The sequence below is a fragment of the Ambystoma mexicanum genome, chromosome 13 (genome assembly GCF_040938575.1).
Source record: "Ambystoma mexicanum isolate Mex_15411 chromosome 13, UKY_AmexF1_1, whole genome shotgun sequence".
Taxonomy (NCBI): domain Eukaryota; kingdom Metazoa; phylum Chordata; class Amphibia; order Caudata; family Ambystomatidae; genus Ambystoma; species Ambystoma mexicanum.
In genome coordinates, this window is record NC_090938.1 from 501,020,819 (window position 1) to 501,041,169 (window position 20,351).

The 20,351-nt window shown below is 47.2% G+C and overlaps 1 protein-coding gene across 1 annotated transcript in view; it reads left to right on the plus strand.

Moving 5' to 3' along the window:
• The window catches only part of PSMD11 (proteasome 26S subunit, non-ATPase 11), a 996,429-nt gene that overhangs the window by 594,514 nt on the left and 381,564 nt on the right, over positions 1-20,351 (plus strand). The window contains exon 8 of the mRNA XM_069634167.1: positions 14,365-14,425. Within this exon, the coding sequence (XP_069490268.1) occupies positions 14,365-14,425 (61 nt within the window). The remainder of the gene's footprint in view (positions 1-14,364; positions 14,426-20,351) is intronic.

The following is a 20,351-nucleotide window of genomic DNA, read 5'->3' on the forward strand; positions in this document are numbered from 1 at the left end:
CCTGCCCCCTTGGCCCCCGCAGCAGCAACTGTTTGGATATTTACCCATTTTGTTTTAAAAATGCTCTACAATGCAACTTTTTAACCCATTATTTTATAAAAAATAATTTGTGGGGGGAAACCCCCCTGAACACCCCTTTATTGGTTCGGACTCCCCCTCTGCATTTTTGGGGGAAATAATTATGCCCACCACTTAAAAACACCAGCTGCCACTGGCTCTCGGACTGTGTTGGGAACGGGATGGGGGAGCCCAGGGACTGTGGTGGAAGCAGGATGGGTGAGGACCATGGGATAGTGATAGGAGCAGGGTGGGGAAGAGCCCAGGGTGTGATGGTGTGGGGAGAGCCCAGGGACTGGGTAGGAGCGGGATGAGGGAGCCCAACCACTGTGATGGGAGCAGTTGGGAGAGGCCAGGGACTATACTGGGAGTAGCGTGCAGTGATGGTGCGCAATGCATACTGTACATTTTGCATTTTTGGGGGGCCCGGCCTGCCCACATTTTGCTTGGGGGGGGGGTTAGGACTATAAAGTTTGAAGACTACCGGCCTAGTGGATTTACGATGTGAGGCAACTTCTTTTGATTGGCATGCTCGTCAGTCTCGTATACAAAACAATCCAGTGTGCTCGTGTATGGACATCACACATTTCGCAGCTATATCTATAAAAAAAATAACACCAAACGGAGGGGCGGGCAGGGGGTGTCCCGAACAATGTATTGTTTGCTCAGGGGGGCTTTGGCATAAAATGTTTGAAGACCTCTGTTCCAAGTAGATAAAATCATCAGAAATGCTATTACGGTGAGTAATGCATGTCTTGAGGACATGGATTTATTCAGATCTCCGAATTTCAACTGCTCCTGGATTTCCTTTCCTGTCATGGGTGCAGGGGCTATGCGTTTCCTCCACTGTTGCTCCAGCCTACCCTCCAAGTTCTGGACGTCAGTGGGCTGCACCCTCATCCTGATTACCCTGCACTGGCAGTCAAGGGCTTGGTTCTTGGATCTACTGCAGTTGTGCTCTCGGGGACCGGTTGGCCTTTTAATCCCCAGAAGGGGCTTCCTGATGCAGAAGGGTGAGGCGGTGGAGCACCCAGACCCGACCAGGTTGGCCCTAGCGCCCTGGTTCCTGACCAGCTGAAACTCCACCATGCTCGGTTCTCTGAGGACAACTGGGACTTCATTCAGGAGGCTGCCTATGCGCGCCCTGTGAAGGAGCAAGTGGACAAGATTCTACCACTGGGCTCGCGACATGGGGCTTGACCTCCTTACTTGTTCCATGGGCGGCGTGCTGGCTTTTTCCACACATCTAGCTCATTCTCCAGCATGGGGTCTGGCATGGATTCACATGCTCATGAATATTCCCCGTCGTCAGACCGGGAATCTTTGGTAAAGAAAAAAATCAGTATCAGTTTAGTTTCTGATCTCTTTCTCAATAGTAACCAATCACTGGTCTCTGGGTCATACTGCCCCCAGCCAATGACTTCCCTCTCCCTAAACCCCGCCTCTGGCAGCCATCCTCCGATTTTTACCGCACGCTCAAGTGTTGGGAGTCCTCGTGTTTAGCTCTCGAGCTTTTGCTGCATTTTCGCTCTTTTTTTCAAAGAGAATTTCTCATTTTTCGGTCAAATAGAGCCTCAAGCTCCACTGTCTCTACATCCGATTAACGGGGATCCGTGTCAGATTTTTCTATGCCCCTCAAGGGTGAAGATTTTGTCGAGTTACGCTTCTTGGAGGAGTCCAGGAGTTTCTGCGGCCTACCCGAACATGGCCCAGGAGAAGGGAAGCTCGACGCCCGAAAAGCTGTTCAGGGTTTCCCCTGGATGCCAGCTGCAGAATGTGTTCAAGGAGGACGAGCACTCAAAATGTCTCTACTGCCTTCATGAGGACAAAACGCACGTGGAGACGTACTGTGCGTTTTGCAGGAACATGTCGGAACAGACCAAGGACCGACACCTTTGTCTCTCCAACTGGCTGGAAGGAAAGAGCCCGTCAGGTGAGAAGAAGTCAGAGCGGTCTTCTAAGTCTTGTGAGGGCACCCGGGCGATGGGGGCCCAACAGAAGGCAAAGCACCGCAAGTCCGCGGGCACTGGGACCGCCGAACGGTCTGGCTCCTCGGCTGCCAGGCAGGGCGCATCCTCTCCAGCGCCATCAACCACGAGCCAACGCTCTGGCTGAGGGAAGAGGAAGGCTGAGAACCTGGCGAAGCTTCTGGAGAGGCCCCGGTCGAGCTCGAAGGATCCAGCCGAGGGGGAGCGAGGTGGTGACCCTCCCCCCAAGGTAAAGGCCACAGGCCCACAGTAGGTGGTAATGGCCTTGATTCACCCGGCCAAGGGCTCTATCGAGGTAGTCGCGGCGGCCAGTGGAGGCGACCTCAAGGGCCCACAGTCTCCCTACCTCCGTGGAGGGGAAGCCTCTTTCAGACCCATCAAAAAGACCCCCGTGAAGACCCCGGAAAAAGAGGGGTTGGGGGCCGGTGGCCATTGTGGACACGGACACAGCATCCGAGGAGGATCTGGTAGAAGTCTTGGAGGGCCTCGACGAGGGCGTCGAAGAGGCCCGTTCCCACGGGAGGGATCCCGACGAAGGGGAAGAGAGCGACGGTGGCACCGGCGAGGGTCCTAGTCACCTGTCGCTTCCGGAGCCGCAGGACAACTCGGCGGCCATTTTGTTGGCAATACAATCCTTATGTTCGGAGATGAGTACGAGATTGCCCTTAACACTGACGGAGGAACCAGAACCAGGCTCGACGGAGGAGCCAGAGCCAGGACCGGCGGGAAGCCCACCAAACAAGAGAAGACTGATCCATCCAGCCACGCCTTTTCAGCCCTCGCGGCCTACTCAACCTTTGCCCAAGTCCCCTGTTCCTGGGGATGACAAGGGGAACGGACACGACGACAACGACGACGGCGATGAAGATGGGACGGAGCACCCATCGCCCCCAGCCCGGGCCTCCCCGCCCGACGAGATCGGATCTTTCCATGCAATGATCACCAGGGCATCCAAGCTTTTCCAGCTCTGCCCCGAAGAGAAGGAAGGTTTCCTTTACCAACGGCGCGAGGCCAAGAGGAAAATAGTCCTCGCCGTGCCTCTGCTGGATGACATCTGGGACGAGGGTCTCACCCTTCTCAAGAACCAGTCTACGACGCCTGCCAAGAGGGATCGGTACGAGAAGTAGTACCGGGTCCCCGACGCGGCCCCTTTGTGCCTTAGGGCACAACCGACCCCTGACTCCATCGGCCTCAATGTCAACTTCCTTGCTGGACGGCGAAGGAAAGAAGCTGGACGCAATGGGACGAGTTATCTCAGCGGCAACGATTAAGGCGGCCAACGCCCTCGTGATCGTGGCCCACTACGAGTTATGGTACAAGATCGCCCCCCCCTGTTGGACTTCCTACCGGACGACAAGAGGGCCGAGGCCCTGGAGATCTTGCAAGAAGGCGAAGTGGTGTTGGACCACTCCAAAACGGTGGCAACGGACATTGCCGACACCGGTTTCCGTCAGCTAGACAACAGCCTTTGCCTTAGACGACGAGCGTGGCTCAAGGCGACGGATTTCCGCCAGGACGTACAAGCCAAGGTTTTGGACTTGCCGTTCGACGGGAACAATCTGTTTGGGAAAACGGTGGATGAGTCCCTCCAAGCCATCAAGGCAGACACACAGACGGGTAAGGCCCTAGGCGTTCTCCGGCAACGAAGGCCGTCCTTTCGGAGCACCGGAGGCAAGCAGGGCGCCTCCAAGGGATTCGGCGGTGGCTCCTCTACGTACCGCCAAGTGGCCCGCCCCTCGTCGCAGGAAGCCTATAGAGGACGAGGCAAGTCGGGTGGTCATCGCCAGGGAGGCCAAGGCGGCAAGGCATCCTCCAAGCAAGATTGAACCGACCGTTGTGTCTGGCCCCCACCGAACTACCCCGGTGGGAGGCCGGCTGGCGAAGTTCGTCAGCGTATGGGAGTCTCCGCCGACCGTTGGGTGCTGGATGCCTTGGCCCAGGGGCACGCCCTCCAATAACTAAAAAAAAGTGCCCCTGCATTCCACCCGTGGTCGGGAAGGAAAATCACGTCTCTCAACTGCTATTGGAGGTAAGGGCGATGCTCAAAAAAAGGTGCCATCAAGCTCGTCCTGAACAGGCTCCGGTATATTCAAGGTACTTCCTCGTGAGAAAGAAGACAGGAGGATAGCGACCCATCCTGGACCTCCGACGACTGAACAAGTACATTAAGACACAGAAGTTCCGGATAGTCACCCTCCAGCACGTGCTGGGACAGCTGGAGGAGTGCGATTTCCTGTCGTCGTTGGATTTGGAGGATGCATACTTTCACATCAACATTTGAAAAGGAAACCGAAAGTTCCTCAGGTTCGTGGTCCAAGGGCGGCACTACCAGTTCAAGGCCCTCCCGTTCGGACTGAAATCTGCACCCAGGGTTTTCACCAAGTTCCTCGCTCCAGTGGCGGCGCGGCTGCGCCTACATGGGAGCCACGTCTACCCCTACCTGGACGATTGGCTCATCCGCGCAAGGACAAGGGAGCTTGCCGTGGAACACACAGCGAAGACCGTCCAGCTACTCACGGACCTGGGGTTCTCCATCTTTCCCAAGTCCCACCTGGTCCCCTCGCAAGTCGCACTGTTTCTGGGAGCCAAGCTCGACGCAGTGGCGCTTCTGGCCTCAGTCGGAGGAAAGGACAAAGGCCTAGGCAAGGTGCAGCGTCTCCTGGCCACCCACGTGGCCAAGGTGAGGTCCATCAAGTCCCTCCTCGGGATGATGTCCTCTTGCATATATCTCGTGCGCCTGTGCAGGCTTCAGATGCGCCCTCTACAGGAGTTCCTCGACGCCCGATGGATAAAAGCAACGGCCAGCTTCGAAGACAGGATCCCTCAACGAGACCTTCCGTCGAGCGATCCGGTGGAGGGGGACCCGCGCTCATCTGGCGCCAGGAACAGGTTTTCATACCCCCATCCACCGGGTGACAGTGAAGGATGCCTCCCTGGAGGGGTGGGGAGTGCACACCGGAGATCTCCACGCGAGAGGCCTTTGGCTCCCGGAGGAGAAGCCGCTCCACATCAACCTGGTGCTCCGGGCAGTATTCTGGGCCCTCAGGTCCTTTCTCCCGTCCCTCAAGGGCAAGGTAGTGAGGATCTTCACCGACAACACCACCACGATGTTTTACATCCAGAAGCAGGGCGGACCCAGATCCCCAGCCCTATCCAAGGAAGCCCAGGATCTGTGGCATTGGGCCGTTGCTCAAGGGATGTTTCTGGTGCCGTTTCATCTGGCAGGGATAAAAAACACCATCGCCGACTCACTCAGCAGAGAGCTGCGCTCATGCCACGAGTGGGAACTACGCCAGGACCAAGTGGACCGACTCTTTCAGCGATGGGGCAAACCCCAGATCGACCTGTTCGCGACGGCGACAAACTCCAAGTGACAGAGGTTCGCCAGCATGTTTCCCCAACCGAGGAGCATGGGCGATGCTTTCTCGTTCTCCTGGGATGGCCTGTTCCTATATGCGTTCCCTACGTTGCCGTTGCTGCTCCGACTCATCAACCAGCTCAAAATGTCCTGGTGCAAAATGATCCTCGTCGCACCGGCGTGGCCGAGACAGATCTGGTTCCCGGACCTTCTGGACTTGTCAGCGTCCCCACCAGTCAAGCTGTGTTCGGACGCAGATCTTCTCTACAGAGAAGGAGGCGCCATTCTTCATCACGACCCAGAGTCGCTGAACTTGCAGGCCTGGCTCATGCAGCACTAGAGTTTTGAGGTTACGATATCCCGGCCGACTGCAGAGAGGTTCTTGTGAAGGCCAGGGCGTCCTCAACTCTCAAGTGCTATGGACATAAATGGAAGAGTTTCTCTATCTGGTGCCGGGCACAGAAGATTAACCCTCTGCGGATTACTGCCCCTCAAGTGTTGCCGTACCTACTGTCGCTAGCCAAAGCTGGACTATCTCACGCTTCAATCAAGATACACCTGGCAGCGCTTTCCCGATACACCAGGGCAACAGGGCGGTCATCCCTGTGGTCTCATCGCCTGGCTAAGGAATTTATGAAAGGACTGTTTCGATCATTCCCGCCGGTGAAGGCACCAGCGCCGGCATGGGAGCTGAACGTGGTGCTGACCAGGCTCATGGGTCCGCCATTCGAGCAGTTGCATTCGGCCTGTTGAAACTTCTGTCATGGAAAACAGCGTTCCTGGTGGCAATCACCTCCGCACGATGTGTGGGAGAGATCCAGGCACTATCCTGCAAGCCTCCATACCTGACCTTTCACGATACGAGGGTAGTGCTGAGGACGCACCCCTCCTTCATGCCCAAAGTGCCGTCGGACTTCCATCTCAACGAGCCCTTGGTGTTACCAGTCTTTTCCTCGTCGCCGGCCTAGAGGACTTTGCACTCGCTGGATGTAGCTAGAGCGCTGAAGTTCTACGTGGACCGAACAAAGAGTTTTCGGAGGACATCACAGCTGTTTGTGAACTTTGGACCTGTGAAGCAAGGGAAGGCTCTCTCGAAGGCTTCCATTTCCAGATGGCTCTCCGGCTGCATCAAGCACTGTCATTGGTTGGCAAACCGACCGTTGCCCGGCAGTTCGAGAGCCCATTCGACCAGAGCTATCGCTGCTACCACGGCGTTCTTGTCTGGTGTGCCCCTGCTGGACATCTGCAGGGCTGCTACGTGGTTGTCGACGCACACCTTCACCAGATTCTACTGCGTCGACCGGGATTCCAGGGAGGAGTCCAGGGTCGGCCAAGCAGTGCTGCTCAACCTGTTCGCTTAAGGTGAGCCTGGTGAGGAGGTAAGAAATGCTTGATGTTGAGTTTTGACGTAATGCTTAATGTTGAGCCTTTGCCACCTCCCGTGGTTGTGCCATGTGTGTGCTATGTATTCTTATATTCATGAGCATGTGAATCCATGCCAGACCCCATGCTGGAGAAGGAACAAGTTACTTACCTGTAACTGTTGTTCTCCTGCATGGGTCTGGCATAGATTCACATGCAAACCCTCCCTCCTACCCCTCTGCGGCTCTTCTCTTGGTCATACTGCCACTTTACGTGCTACCAAATCTGAGGATGTCTGCCAGAGGCGGGGCTTGGGGAGAGGGCAGTCATTGGCTGGGGGCAGTATGACCCAGAGACCAGTGATTGGTTACTACTGAGAAAGACAGGTCAGAAACGAAACTGATACTGATTTTTTTCTTTACTGAGGATTCCCGGTCTGACGACGGGGAATATTCATGAGCATGTGAATCCATGCCAGACCCATGCTGGAGAACCACAGTTACAGGTAAGTAACTTTTTCCTTCAGGCATTCATGTCGATACCTGCCGCACCATCTGGTGGCCATTGTGGCATACAAGAATTCCCCTGAGCATGTGTTCTCAACCGCCACTGTGGTGGTTAAGACCCACTTCAAGGGGTTGTCCAGGCTCTTTCCTCCTGTACACAGGCCTCATCTGGTCTAGGACCTCAATGTGGTACTTGCGACCCTTTGAGCTGATTACCTCAGTGGGCATCAGGCTAGTGACATTGAAGACATTGTTGCTGGTGGTGCGCGCACAGGGTCAGCGAGCTGCAGGCTCTTGTTACTTTTCACAGCGACAAGGTCATATTGCGCCCCATCCTAATATTTTGACCGAGGTGGTCACTCATTCCAATTGAATCAGGAAATCTGCCTGCTGTTCTTACGGAACCAGCAGTCTGATGCTGAAAGGACTTTGCCTCTTTGGACCTTAAGATGGTCCTCAAGTTCTACCTGTGTCGGACAAAACCTTTCAGGAAGTCTGAGTCATTGTTCGTCACGTTTGATGGCACGTCTCCCGGCACCGAGGCTTCCAAATCTTCTATTCCCGGTGGATGGTCCAGACCATTTCAGAGGTGTATACAGCCATGGGCAAACCTGTTCCTGAGGTGATTCATGCCCATGCGGTCAGTGCTAAGGCCACGGCCGTACAGTTTCAGAGACAAGCTTCCTGGGATGTCATTAGCAGGTGTTGGGTAACATATTCATAGTAAGTGTAAATCTTCCTGACCTGCCAACCCCAGAACATTTGGCTTTATTGGTGGATTATTTTTCCTTCTACCTCGGTGAGTGTTAACCTTTTTCCACACCCAATCTTCTACTTTTTCTGGGTGTAATTTTTTTTTAGGCTATCCATAGTCTTTTTAATTCTATCCTCTGAGAATGTTTTGGCACAGAATGTTTGCCTATTGTTGCTGGGTTGCTCTTTAGGCTCCCCTTTCAATGTTCTCTGGCTAACCTTGAGAGAAATAGTTCCCAAGGGTAGAACAGATCTTTGGATCCCTTTTACACTATCTGGTGAAACCAGCACACCCCACCTTATGTGGAGTGCTGGGGGAGATGCAATGTATCCCATTTCACAGTAAAACTGTAACCATTCTGTTACAGAGACAAGCTTACCTTTTTATGGTTGGTGGCAGTGATGTCTTTTATTAATTCAGTAAACCTTTTCCACAGGCTGTATGCACAGCCCCAGTAAAGGCACCCATGGGTGCTCATTGTACTGTCTTTTTTTTGCCATTTTAGTGTTCATTGTCTTTTCTTCCTTCCCCTGACATCCAGGGTGGGAAATTGCTTTGTGAGTTTTTATCTTCGGCAGGAGTCCCCTAGTCGGTCTGTGAAGGTAGGAAGCGAGGGAGGGGTCCAAATGTCCACCGCTCTTTGTCTTCCTCCTTGCCTGAATGGGGACAAATCCCAGTGGGGCACCGACTGTCCTGATTGGACAACCAGACCGCCCTTGTTGTAAAATGCAGGGAAAGGATGCAGAAATTGTGCTTTAGTTCCTGTTAAATACTCCGAACGCGGAAGCTGAAAACAAAACTGAAATTGAAGGGAAAGCAGCTGAAACGATTGTCAGCGACCGGAGAGCCTGCTGTGTAACCAGAGCCTGCTGTAGCCCTTCCTTCCAATCGAGGACACCGACCAAGAGCCTGATGAGACCCACTAGACCCAAGAAGACCTGCTTTTTTTTGCGCCATCCCACCCCATGCAGCCACCTTGCGGGGCTGCTATACCCCAATACCCTGGGACCCTGAGCCACTGCGGTGCATGGTATTCCGAATTTCGCTTAAACTTCGTGGGCATCCTGGTGCATCTCCAGAGACGGGAATCCATTCCAAAAAGTCCCCTCGCCAGAGTGCTGGACTGTGGTAACGATGAGAATCTGACGGGCGATTTTCTGTCTTTCTGTGCTCCTGAAAAGGTGCCAAATCCAGAGCTGCATCTAACCGCGAGTAAAACCTTGCCTAGAGCTTTCACCGTTGATACCTGCTGCAAAGTCCCTTCCAAGGTCATGTTTTCAGTTACCACAACAAGGAATCCACCGACCAAGACTTTGGCTGCAGATCCTGAAGTCATTGTGCTGCAAAATATTCTTCTGTGCTGAGGTACTGTACTGGCTTTGGTATTTACTTTACTTAAGTCTCTTGTGATTCCTCTGTATTTTTGGGGTGTTTTCTGTGATCTGGAGGCCCCTCGTCCAGTTCACCCAGGCTCACTGCTGGAATTCTCCTAGGGTATCTTCTGTGAAGGCCCTGGACCCACTACTAACTCGAAAGTAAAATACTCACCTGTTTGAACAGTCTTCCTTAGGAACTCTCACTTTTGCTACTCAAGAACCCACCCTGACACTGCCTGTTGGGCACCAGACCCTAGTGACCCCTGCCCCCCCCCCCCCCCCCCACACTTTCTGTCAATGTTAACACTCATGCACCAAGAATAAGGGAAAGACTTTTAAAGGATTGGGCCTTTTGCCTAGAAAAGAGAATACGTGTTTAAAAGTTACTTGTAAAAGAAGTTGGTTGTTAACTCACTCTGAGATTGAACAGTTGCAAAAGTCTGTACTTTCCTTGAATGTGTTGCACTATTCTGAAAAGTATATATAAGGTTAGGTTATTCACCTGTGAATTGGTTGTGCCTCTTCCCCAAAAGTAATGCTTTTGGTTTCACTTTATTATTCCTGTTAGGATAATTGGATGTGTCCCCCAACTGGGTCTTGCTTCCCCTGACTTGCTGTTGGCCTGTCTGGAATAAGTCTACATTAGGTTTTACCTACCTAGAATACCCTAGTCATTTATAAAGAGTAACGCTGAGTTTTGCTCTGCCTGTTCTGTTTTAGATGGACACAAAAAACAGTTTTAGGTTTATACCTGCCCCAAGTTGCTGATAACTTCTTGAAAAAGTATATGGCTTTTACTTACTTCGAATTAGCTGTGTGCCATCCTAAAATAAGTTACAGGAGTTACTGCTTATCTCAATTTGTGTTTCACTGATCTCAAAAGCACCTGTAATTGAATATTGGATCCTTTTGGTTTTACAGCACCTAGAATAAGCGTTCGACTATTGACAAAACCTATATTGTCCAGTTGACTCCTTATGATTTCTTGCTGAGCATCACGGTACAACTGTTACTACCCTGTTATTACTGAATGTAATCTGAAAGTAACCATTGATTTTACTCCTGACGAATAGGTGTCCCCTATACTGAATGTAAAGGCTTAACTTCCCTAGAACTACTGTTGGGTGTTCCAAATAAGGTTATAGGCTTGGGGCTGTGTACCTTCATGCATAGTTTTTTTTATTATGTTAATGACTGACCAGTACTTACCCCAAGACTTAACTTGGCCTAATTGTATTTAAAAATACACCTTTATTTTTATAATACTTCTGGTTCAATGTTTCTTTTGATTCATTTGTGTTAGATTCTTTGTACTGGTCTACAGCTCTCTCCCCCTCCTAAAATAAGCCTTGCTACCAACAAACTCAGGTGGTACAGACTTATACTAAGAGTGGAGTCTTGTACGGTCTCATGTGAATGGTTTTGATGAAGTTGGGTAGTACTTATGAAAGACTGCTCTAACAGCAGGGCAACTACTTTGCCCACTCCGGCATTCTCTAAGCACTATTCTCTGGATACCAGCACAGGCGTGAAGCAGAGTTTAGTTACTTTTAACTTCGTCCTAGTTACGAGACAGGTTGTCACTGCTCCACTCTATGGTCTTGTTCTGTGGAATCGCCCACAAGGATTGAGGAAAGGATGCGGTGAGTAATTAAAGCTCCTCACTGTAGTGACTAGAGTACCCGTAGACTTTAGAACCCTTTCCTCCATACGTCCCACTCCCCTTCCCCTGCTTGTATGCCAGTGTCTAAAGTATTCAGTATAGCCAGGTATTAAACATTCTGATGTATTAAAAAGGGGACTGAGTTGAGGCGCCGGAGGGCAGGGCCTTGTGGGGGGCCTCGGTGCCCTGGTCTAAATTTAAAGGGAAAAATCTCAGTTTTTTCGCTGCCAAAGATTCCGGTACGTCCCCATGTTGGGAGAGACACACTAGGATGAAGGAATGGGGAGTAATGACCGAGTACTCTAGTCACTACAAGTGAGTAACATTAATTAAGCCCTTAAAGGGGCTAATGAACATGAAGGGAGGGAATCCTTTATTGGTCAGGTGGTCCATACGTCTTCAAGGCTTTGACTTCACAATTGAGCCATAGGCCAGGTGCACAACCTACCTTTGCTGATGGGCTGCCCAGAAAGTATCATCTACTGTAATAGGAAACCTATCCAGCAGTGGATTCAAGCCCCCACACCCCAACCGATCCTTGCCCTGGTACATGTCCCTAGTTTTGGGTGGGTGAGTGGTGGTAAAGTTTTCTCTTTGGGCAACTTTCACTCCATAGTTTCCATGACTTCCCCCAATTTTCTTGCTTTTTAACCTGTTCTGAGTCTTGTTGGGGGAAGTAAAGCCTTCAGCTTCACTTCCCCTGCCTTGTACTCATTTGTTTTGGAGAAACAGATCAGCCATTCAGGTAAGTACTGGCAAACTTTTCTTCTTTCTTTTACATTTTTGTAACTTTTTCACATTGCACACAGCATTTTTAAATGCAGCACAATGGGGATATTTTTGTATCACCTTATCCTTTTACTTTTGGGATTTTTGGTTACTTTCATGTTTAAAGGCATGCTGGTGGCAGTAGGAATACTTAACCATTTTGGTGTCATTTGTAGTCTGCACATTTGCGTTTCCCGCATATGGCTACTTAAGTCCTAAAATGACCACACCATGAGATATCTGCTTGTTCTTTGGCCTTATTGTAGTTTGGTCGTCTTCCTTCCTTACCAGGTCAGAAAATTCCATGTCATGCACTGGTCAGCTTTTGTGGGCTAGTGATGGATGTATGTGTGTGTGTGTGTGTGTGTGTGTGTGTGTGTACGCGCGGCCCAAGAAGTAGGTCTGGGTGTGGGGGCATTGGTGAACTATTGGCAGTTTGAATAGTGCAGATGCTTAACATTGGTGGGCTTGGACTTGCTTCTAGGCTTCTCTAGTCAAGGGGAATTTGGAGCTTCTTCACAGCAGCAGGGCTTCACTGGGCAAATCAACGGTCCAGGAGTTGCATCAGGCGTCTCTTCCAAGTTCTTTTTCGGATACCTTCGTCCAATGTTCGACTGCCTTCCAATCCAAAAAGCCTCGCCTTTTATGCAGGTTTCTCCCATTCATACCAGCCTAGCTGTCAATCACACAGCAGGGTGGCTGTCCTTGCTGGACAGCCAGCCGGCCAATCACCTTTGGGTCCATTCCTGTAACCAAGGGTATTAAGCACAGGGAGTTTCAGGCACCTCCCTCCCTCACTTCCTGCTCCTGCCAGACATACTGGAGCCAGAGGCGGGCTTCACTTGTGAATCCTGCTAAAGACAAAACGAACAAAGGGACCAAACCTGGTTTGGCATACAGAGTAAATCTCAAGAGGGACCTTTCCAGCAAGAAATGGCGACAAAGACGACTGGGCCATTTTGACAAACTGGGCACCCATGGGTGTTTTACTGCAGCTGCGACGCAGCCCGCGGTAACTACACAAAATGGTAGTAAAAGGTAAACCACTGCCAGCAGCCATTAATTGTAGAAAGGGTAACATAAAACATTGTTAACCGAGAACCTAGACAAAGGGATACTAACCCCTCGAGCACCCTATTGTGAGATAGTGTGTGCTGGCTCTAGAAAGTAACAAAATGTAAGTAAAGTCAATTTCACTTCACTGTTCTTGGAAACAGTTTTGCCAAGAGAAAGTATTTAAACCTTTGGGAAATCTAAGACTTCCCTGTGCCACTGCACTGAAGGTGCTGTCACAATGTTAAGATGATGCCTATGGAATTTGACAAAATCAAAAAGCAGCAGAGTCCAAATCACAGAAAAATACATGAGTGGGGGGAAAAGGGTCTCGCTCTCCAAGTCCAGCAAAAAGAGCCCGGGGTCTTGAAGGTAGAAGGCAATTGGCACATTTCTGAGAATTCTCCCTAACAGGGACCCACGATGTATAACCGCAGTGGGTTGTGTCTTTGACTCTGCTTAAATATGCAGGCCAATGTGGGGGTTCTACTCGCTTTGGTAAGGTTTTATGGTTTCCTTGTTCCAACCTGCCATTATTTTTTGTGGTGCAGCTCTGTGATATTGGACCCACATATACACACACATTCTGAAGTATATCAGTGTGCTGACCTTTTGTAAAGATTGTTTTGTGATGTAATTGTACCTTTGTGTCAGCCTGTTAACCCTTCCTGAGAGTTGTGCCTAGTCACTTTTCATAATTTAAGGGTAATTTGGCATCCCTTTTTTGCCAGACGTCTGTGCCCCCATTAAGGTAAGTAGGTGTAAATCCCTACACAGAAGGTTGTACAAAAACTGCCTAGCAGGTTTTCATTTGTGATTCATGTTGTCCCCTAAACGTGCAGCAACTCCTTTTTGTCCTGCACCATGAGGCATTCTGCTACCCTTTGGACTATAGGGTAACATTTGATGAAATCTGTGATCTAAACAAGACATTTGCAGAAGATGCAACCGATGTGTTTTGGCATAACGGTTAAGGTTTCGTGCCTTTTCAAAGTTTGCTTCATCTCTGAAAAAAGTATCTGTGGCCTTTGATTTTTAGCGTGAAAACAAATCTGAAACATTGCGTGCCTTCTGCGGAAGTCATGGCCAAAAGTCTGTCTTGTAAAATGTTACCTACCCGCTGCATTGTAATGTTTCCCCTCTACATAATACATATAAAGATTCTATTTTTACAGATACATTGTGGGCATTCCCTTATTGTGTTATCGTACCTCTCTAACCATCCTGCTCCTTTCCTAAGAATGTAGCTTTTGACTTTAATTTGTACCCCTACTAGAGTAATTTAAGTAACCTACAACCTAGGTGGGCGGCCTTCTACACAAGACTTTGACAATCCTAAAATTGGTCTACTAATGCAAAAGCAGATTGGTTCGGTAAAGTTAGCCACCTTGCCTCCATGCTGTAGATGTGCCATGTATTGCGCTTGAGTGTACCTCATTTCGAATATTGGTGTTTACTGCAACCGTATCTTTATTTTAGTCCAGAGGATGTGCAGTCGTTGGTGAGTGGGAAGCTTGCCCTCCGGTATGCTGGAAGACAGGTATTTACCTTTTAAAGTATTTCATCAGTGTCTGGTACCAGAGTCATAAACAAACTGTCTGCTTGCAAATGTTTCTAGTGATGCTAGTTACAATTTCAGCTATTTATGCGTTAGGCAGATTTTTTTGCAACACTGCTCAAGGTTTTAAATGAGTCCGGCCACAACTGGAAGGGTTTTTACCAGCTGAATATGTTGCCTAAAAGTGAAGGCTGAGCCCTCAGAAAAGGGTCACAGTTGTAAAAGGTCAAGTAGACCTGTTATAAGATATAGTACGGGAAGGTAGACAATATAGAAGTTATTCTGGGCCTTTTGTGCAAAGAGAAGACATCCAGTGAAATACTTAAGTACAAATATACAACTCAGGTAAACCACTATTGGTTACACACTATTTGAGAATTGCAAACAGTTAACACATGCATTATTAAAGTATGGAGAACTGATGTTAAGCACAGATCAATACATAGGTGATATAATTATAAGGTACCATACACTACCACTTCAGAAGTCCTACCCTAGTCTGTAGTCTCTGGGTTGTCTTTTATGTATCCCCAAAGGTTCTTTAGGAGAGAGGCGAGTTGTCCAGAAGGGCCACTCGGCTAGTGCAATAAAAGTACTGATGTTTGTGTTGGGCAATTGCAACATGGAAATTAAGTACATATTCTGCATATTTTCTCACAATGGTTGATAATAACGCACACAAAACATTCAGATTGCATGGGCCAAGTGTTGGTGGACAACAGGTTGTCCGCATAGTGTATCAACATCCAATGCACAAATATCAAACAGGAATTGTCAAAATTTAAGAAACATGTTTTACAAAATTATTGCGATGTGAGTTTAGCACAAGGTATACATATCACATTCACAAGAAAATGATTATTCATATTACCCAATCGTGGAAAGTATCAGAGAAGTCCAAAACGAACAAAGAAAGGAAAAAATAAAACCAAGCCTATAGTTAGCCAGGTTTGTGGGCGGGCAGTCGTGATAAAGGTCTGTCCAAAAACCATGAGGTCATAATCACTTATTGCATATGCCAAAAAAGAAAGGAAAATTCATATTTACCACGTAGTCTTATACAATGTGGACCACTAGTAATTAAGAGAAAGGATAATTAATATTGGAAAACCAACCTACCCCACACAGGGTGATGTGTAGCATTGCAAAATACCCCAATTGGCACTTACCAATTAAAGGAAATGAATAGGTCACGGATCGAAATCAAAATGCGTAACTGAAGAAGAAAAAATAAAGGAAAAAATAACAATCCACACTGAAATACCGTTCTCTCCGCCATCTGGAGAATGAACTATACTCTCAAATAAGAAACATAAGAAGTTTACCTTAGTTAACTTGTAAATGTCAAGTAGAAATAGAACTGCGGTGTGCAGCGATCCCAGAATGTCAGCGTAGCATGACAAAATAAATGTCACCAAACCGTCCCAATCATGTTATGTCCGTGGACCCAGCGATCAGCAATGCAAAGACAAAATTATAAAGAAAGGCAAATGCCTAATTAGCTTTAATTGATAGTGTTAGTCAATACAAAAATAAAAGAAACCACGGACCGTGTGCAAGTTCACACGTCCTGCTTACCTGCCGGTCGGCTAGGAGATGAGTTCAAGGGAGAGCGCGCTGCCGCGTCACCTGTGCTCTATAGCTACGAGCTGTAGCGAAACACTACAACGCAGGCGGCGGCACCAGTGCACCGCCATCTTGGGAGGATCACGGTGCATGCATATTGCAGCCGGTTTTATTAGCAGCATTAAATAAAGTTAACAAATTATTAGACCAAGAAGGGAAAATAAATAACGATGCAACCTGATGTAAAAGTCTGACCAAAATTGATTATGTAAATCAAAACTCAAGGGCAACAATGCCAACCAGCGGACATATGGAGCCGCTGCACAAATTTGCTCTCTAATTATGCCCAAACAGATGGAATCCGCACGATGATACACAATCATTGTTATTTGCACAGACCTCACCGCGAGCACCCAGCCACTCAAAGTAATGTATACTGTAATTGTAAGCAACTAACGTGTACAGCAAGCAAACACCTGAAATTCTGACTAGTCACTGGCAATATTATAGAAGACACTATATTAATGAAAAGCAAAAACACCATCTATATCAATCAAAATCTGTCACAAAAACACATGAAACTCATGATCGGAATTAAGGCCTCTAGTGACCATTCTGTTTGCAAATGAGACGTGCTTCTAATTGTCTAAGCTTCAGTTCGATATTACCAGCCTCTCTTAGACAAGGAGACCTGATGTAATCCTGTAAATCTAATATCCTTGGCATTATCCATTTGATGACAGGTCTGCCAATGATTGGCCAACAGATATTTGGAATCTTGTTTAGACAAAGTGGAGAAATGTTCACGAATGTGAATCTTGAGTGGCCTAATTGTAGTGCCAATATACATTAGGCCACAGACTCAGAAGATGCAATAAACTACAAATTTCGAATTGCAATTAATAAATGTATTGATTATATGTTTGCCAGTTATACCAAAGTCAACAGTCTCAGTCTCCCAAGTATGCATACACATATTACAGCTCCCACATTTGTGAAAACCTTTGGCCTTGCGATAGCCATGTCACACCACTTGCTGGTTGAGACATAAAGGATGGACATAATATGTTCTTAAGTGTTGGTGCTCTGCTGAATGTAATTGAAGGATTAGTTTCTAGATATTTACCCAAATCCTGGTCTAGTTGAAGTAAATGCCAGTGGCGTTTCAGAATCGCATATATGTTGTTGCTGTCACTGTTATAACGTGCAATAAGTCTGATTTTATGCAAACGCTCTGGATCCAGATTGGATTTGTTTTTGGGTGTCAGCAAGTCAGCTCTCTTCATACTCGACACTGCACGCTCTGCCTTAGTAAGTAAATGAGACTTGTAACCCCGTGTTTTGAATTGGCCATGAATGAATTATTTTTCCACCTCAGTCGGCATCCCTTGAACAGTTTCTCTTTGCTCGAATACACTCCCCTTTCGGGATATTATTAATCACTGAGTTTTTATGAGAGCTTGAAGAATGTAAAACAGCATTGACAGCAGTTGGTTTCCGGAATGTTCTAGTCTGAAAGCCATCTTTGGATACAGAAATTTTAAGATCCAGAAAATCAATCGTACTCATACTGTGCTAAGAAGTAAATTGAAGACCCCAGTTGTTAGCATGGAGGAATTTAACAAATTCAGATAAATGGTCCTCCGGGCCTGTCCAAATCATGATAACATCATCAATATACCTTTTCCATAGGTATACAGATTGAGCAAAGTCAATATTGGTGAATACATACGACTGTTCAAAGTGATGCATAAATATGTTAGCCACCGATGGTGCAAAGCTAGCGCCCATGGCTATGCCAATTAATTGCTTGTAATAAGTGTTGTTAAACAGGAAGACATTGTTCTGAAGAGCACAGGCAAGTAATTCTTTAATCATTTCAATGTGTAAATGAAAGGATGCTGATTGTTGGCGTAAAATGAAATTAATGCTTTCAATAGCTTTTGAATGATCAATAGACGTATAGAGCGCCTTGACATTGAGTGTGATCAATATGACATTTGGTGGTGGTGATAGATTATCAAGTATATGAAGAATGTGCATGGTATCACAAACATTACATTCAGCAGAGCACCAACACTTAAGAATCTATTATGTCCATCCTTTATGTCTCAACCAGCAAGTGGTGTGACATGGCTATCGCAAGGCAAGGCCAAAGGTTTTCACAAATGTGGGAGCTGTAATATGTGTATGCATACTTGGGAGACTGAGACTGTTGACTTTGGTATAACTGGCAAACATATAATCAATGCATTTATTAATTGGAATTTGTAGTTTATTGCATCGTCTGTGGCCTAATGTATATTGGCAGTACAATTAGGCCACTCAAGATTCGCATTCGTGAACATTTCTCCAGATTTGGTTGATATAGATGATGGTGTTTTTGCTTTTCATTAATAGTGTCTTCTATAATATTGCCAGTGACAAGTCAGAATTTCAGGTGTTTGTTTGCTGTACACGTTAGTTGCTTACAATTACAGTATACATTACTTCGATTGAGTGGCTGGGCGCTCGCAGTGAGGTCTGTGCAAATAACAATGATTGTGTATCATCGTGCGGATTCCATCTGTTTGGGCATAATTAGAGAGTAAATTTGTGCAGCGGCTCCATATGTCCGCTGGTTGGCATTGTTGACCTTGAGTTTTGATTTACATAATCAATTTTGGTCAGCCTTTTACATCAGGTTGCATCGTTATTTATTTTCCCTTCTTGGTCTAATAATTTGTTAACTTTAGTTTATGCTGCTAATAGGACCGGCTGCAATATGCCTGCGCTGTGATTCTCCCAAGATGGCGGTGCACTGGTGCTGCCGCCTGCGTTGTAGTTGTTCGCTACTGCTCGTAGCTATAGAGCACAGGAGATGCGGCAGCGCGCTCTCCCTTGAACTCATTTCCTAACCGACCGGCAGGTAAGCAGGACGTGTGAACTTGCACACGGTCCCTGATTTCTTTTATTTTTGTATTGACTAACACTTTATCAATTAAAGCTAATTAGGCATTCACCTTTCTTTATAATTCTTTCTTTGCATTGCTGATCGCTTGGTCCACGGACATAACATGATTGGGATGGTTTGGTGACATTTATTTTGTCATACTACGCTGACATTCTGGGATCGCTGCACACCGCAATTCTATTTATACTTGACCGTTACAAGTTAACTCAGGTAAACTTCTTATGTTTATTTGCGAGTATAGTTCATTCTCCGGATGGCGGAGAGGACGGTATTTCAGTGTGGATTGTTATTTTTTCCTTTATTTTTTCTTCTTCAGTTACGCATTTTGATTTCGATCCGTGACCTATTCATTTCCTTTAATTGGTAAGTGCCAATTGGGGTATTTTGCAATGCTACACATCACCCTGTGGGGTAGTTTGGTTTTCCAATATTAATTATCCTTTCTCTTAATTACTAGTGGTCCACATTGTATAAGACTACGTGGTAAATATGAATTTTCCTTTCTTTTTTGGCATATGCAATTAGTAATTATGACCTCATGGTTTTTGCACAGACCTTTATCACGACGGCCCACCCACGAACCTGGCTAACTATAGGCTTTGCTTTATTTTTTCCTTTCTTTTTCTTATTTCTTCTTCGTTTTGGACTTCTCCGATACTTTCCACGATTGGGTAATATGAATAATCATTTTCTTGTGAATGCGATATGTATAACTTGTGCTAAACTCACATCGCAATAATTTTGTAAAACATGTTTCTTAAATTTTGACAATTCCTGTTTGATATTTGTGTATTGGATGTTGATACACTATGCTGACAACCTGTTGTCCACCAACACTTGGCCCATGCAATCTGAATGTTTTGTGTGCGTTATTCTGCTTATTTTCTCACAATGGTTGATTATATGTACTGTTAACAGCCTCAGAGGAAGAGCTTCGCTCGAAACACGTGTCAGGCTGTTCACCTCATAAATTAAACAACTGTACATTTGCACTTATTGGCTTAACAATTTTTTTCGTGTGTGACGCAGTTCGATTGTTGCAATTGTTCTATATTTCTTACACTGTGGGTGCTGGGCAAGGCACTCGTATATTAACAATTGACCACAGACGCCGTTAATTGAGGCGCAAGCGCTGGGAGTATTTGGCCTTATTGCCCAATTCTCTTTCTCATGGTAATAAAGTAGTTACGGGTCTTAAGTTGAGTTCTAGTGAAAGGAGGAACAGCTGCCACCCCTGGGGTTCACAAGGATAACACCCAGAAGTACTGACCTGGACAACACCGTCTTGGGCACAAGGCAAGCAGGACTTTTTGACCATTACGGAGGGGGAGGTGGTTTAAGTGTGACCAGGAAGTACCTTGACCTTCTCAAGAAGCAACACAACACTGC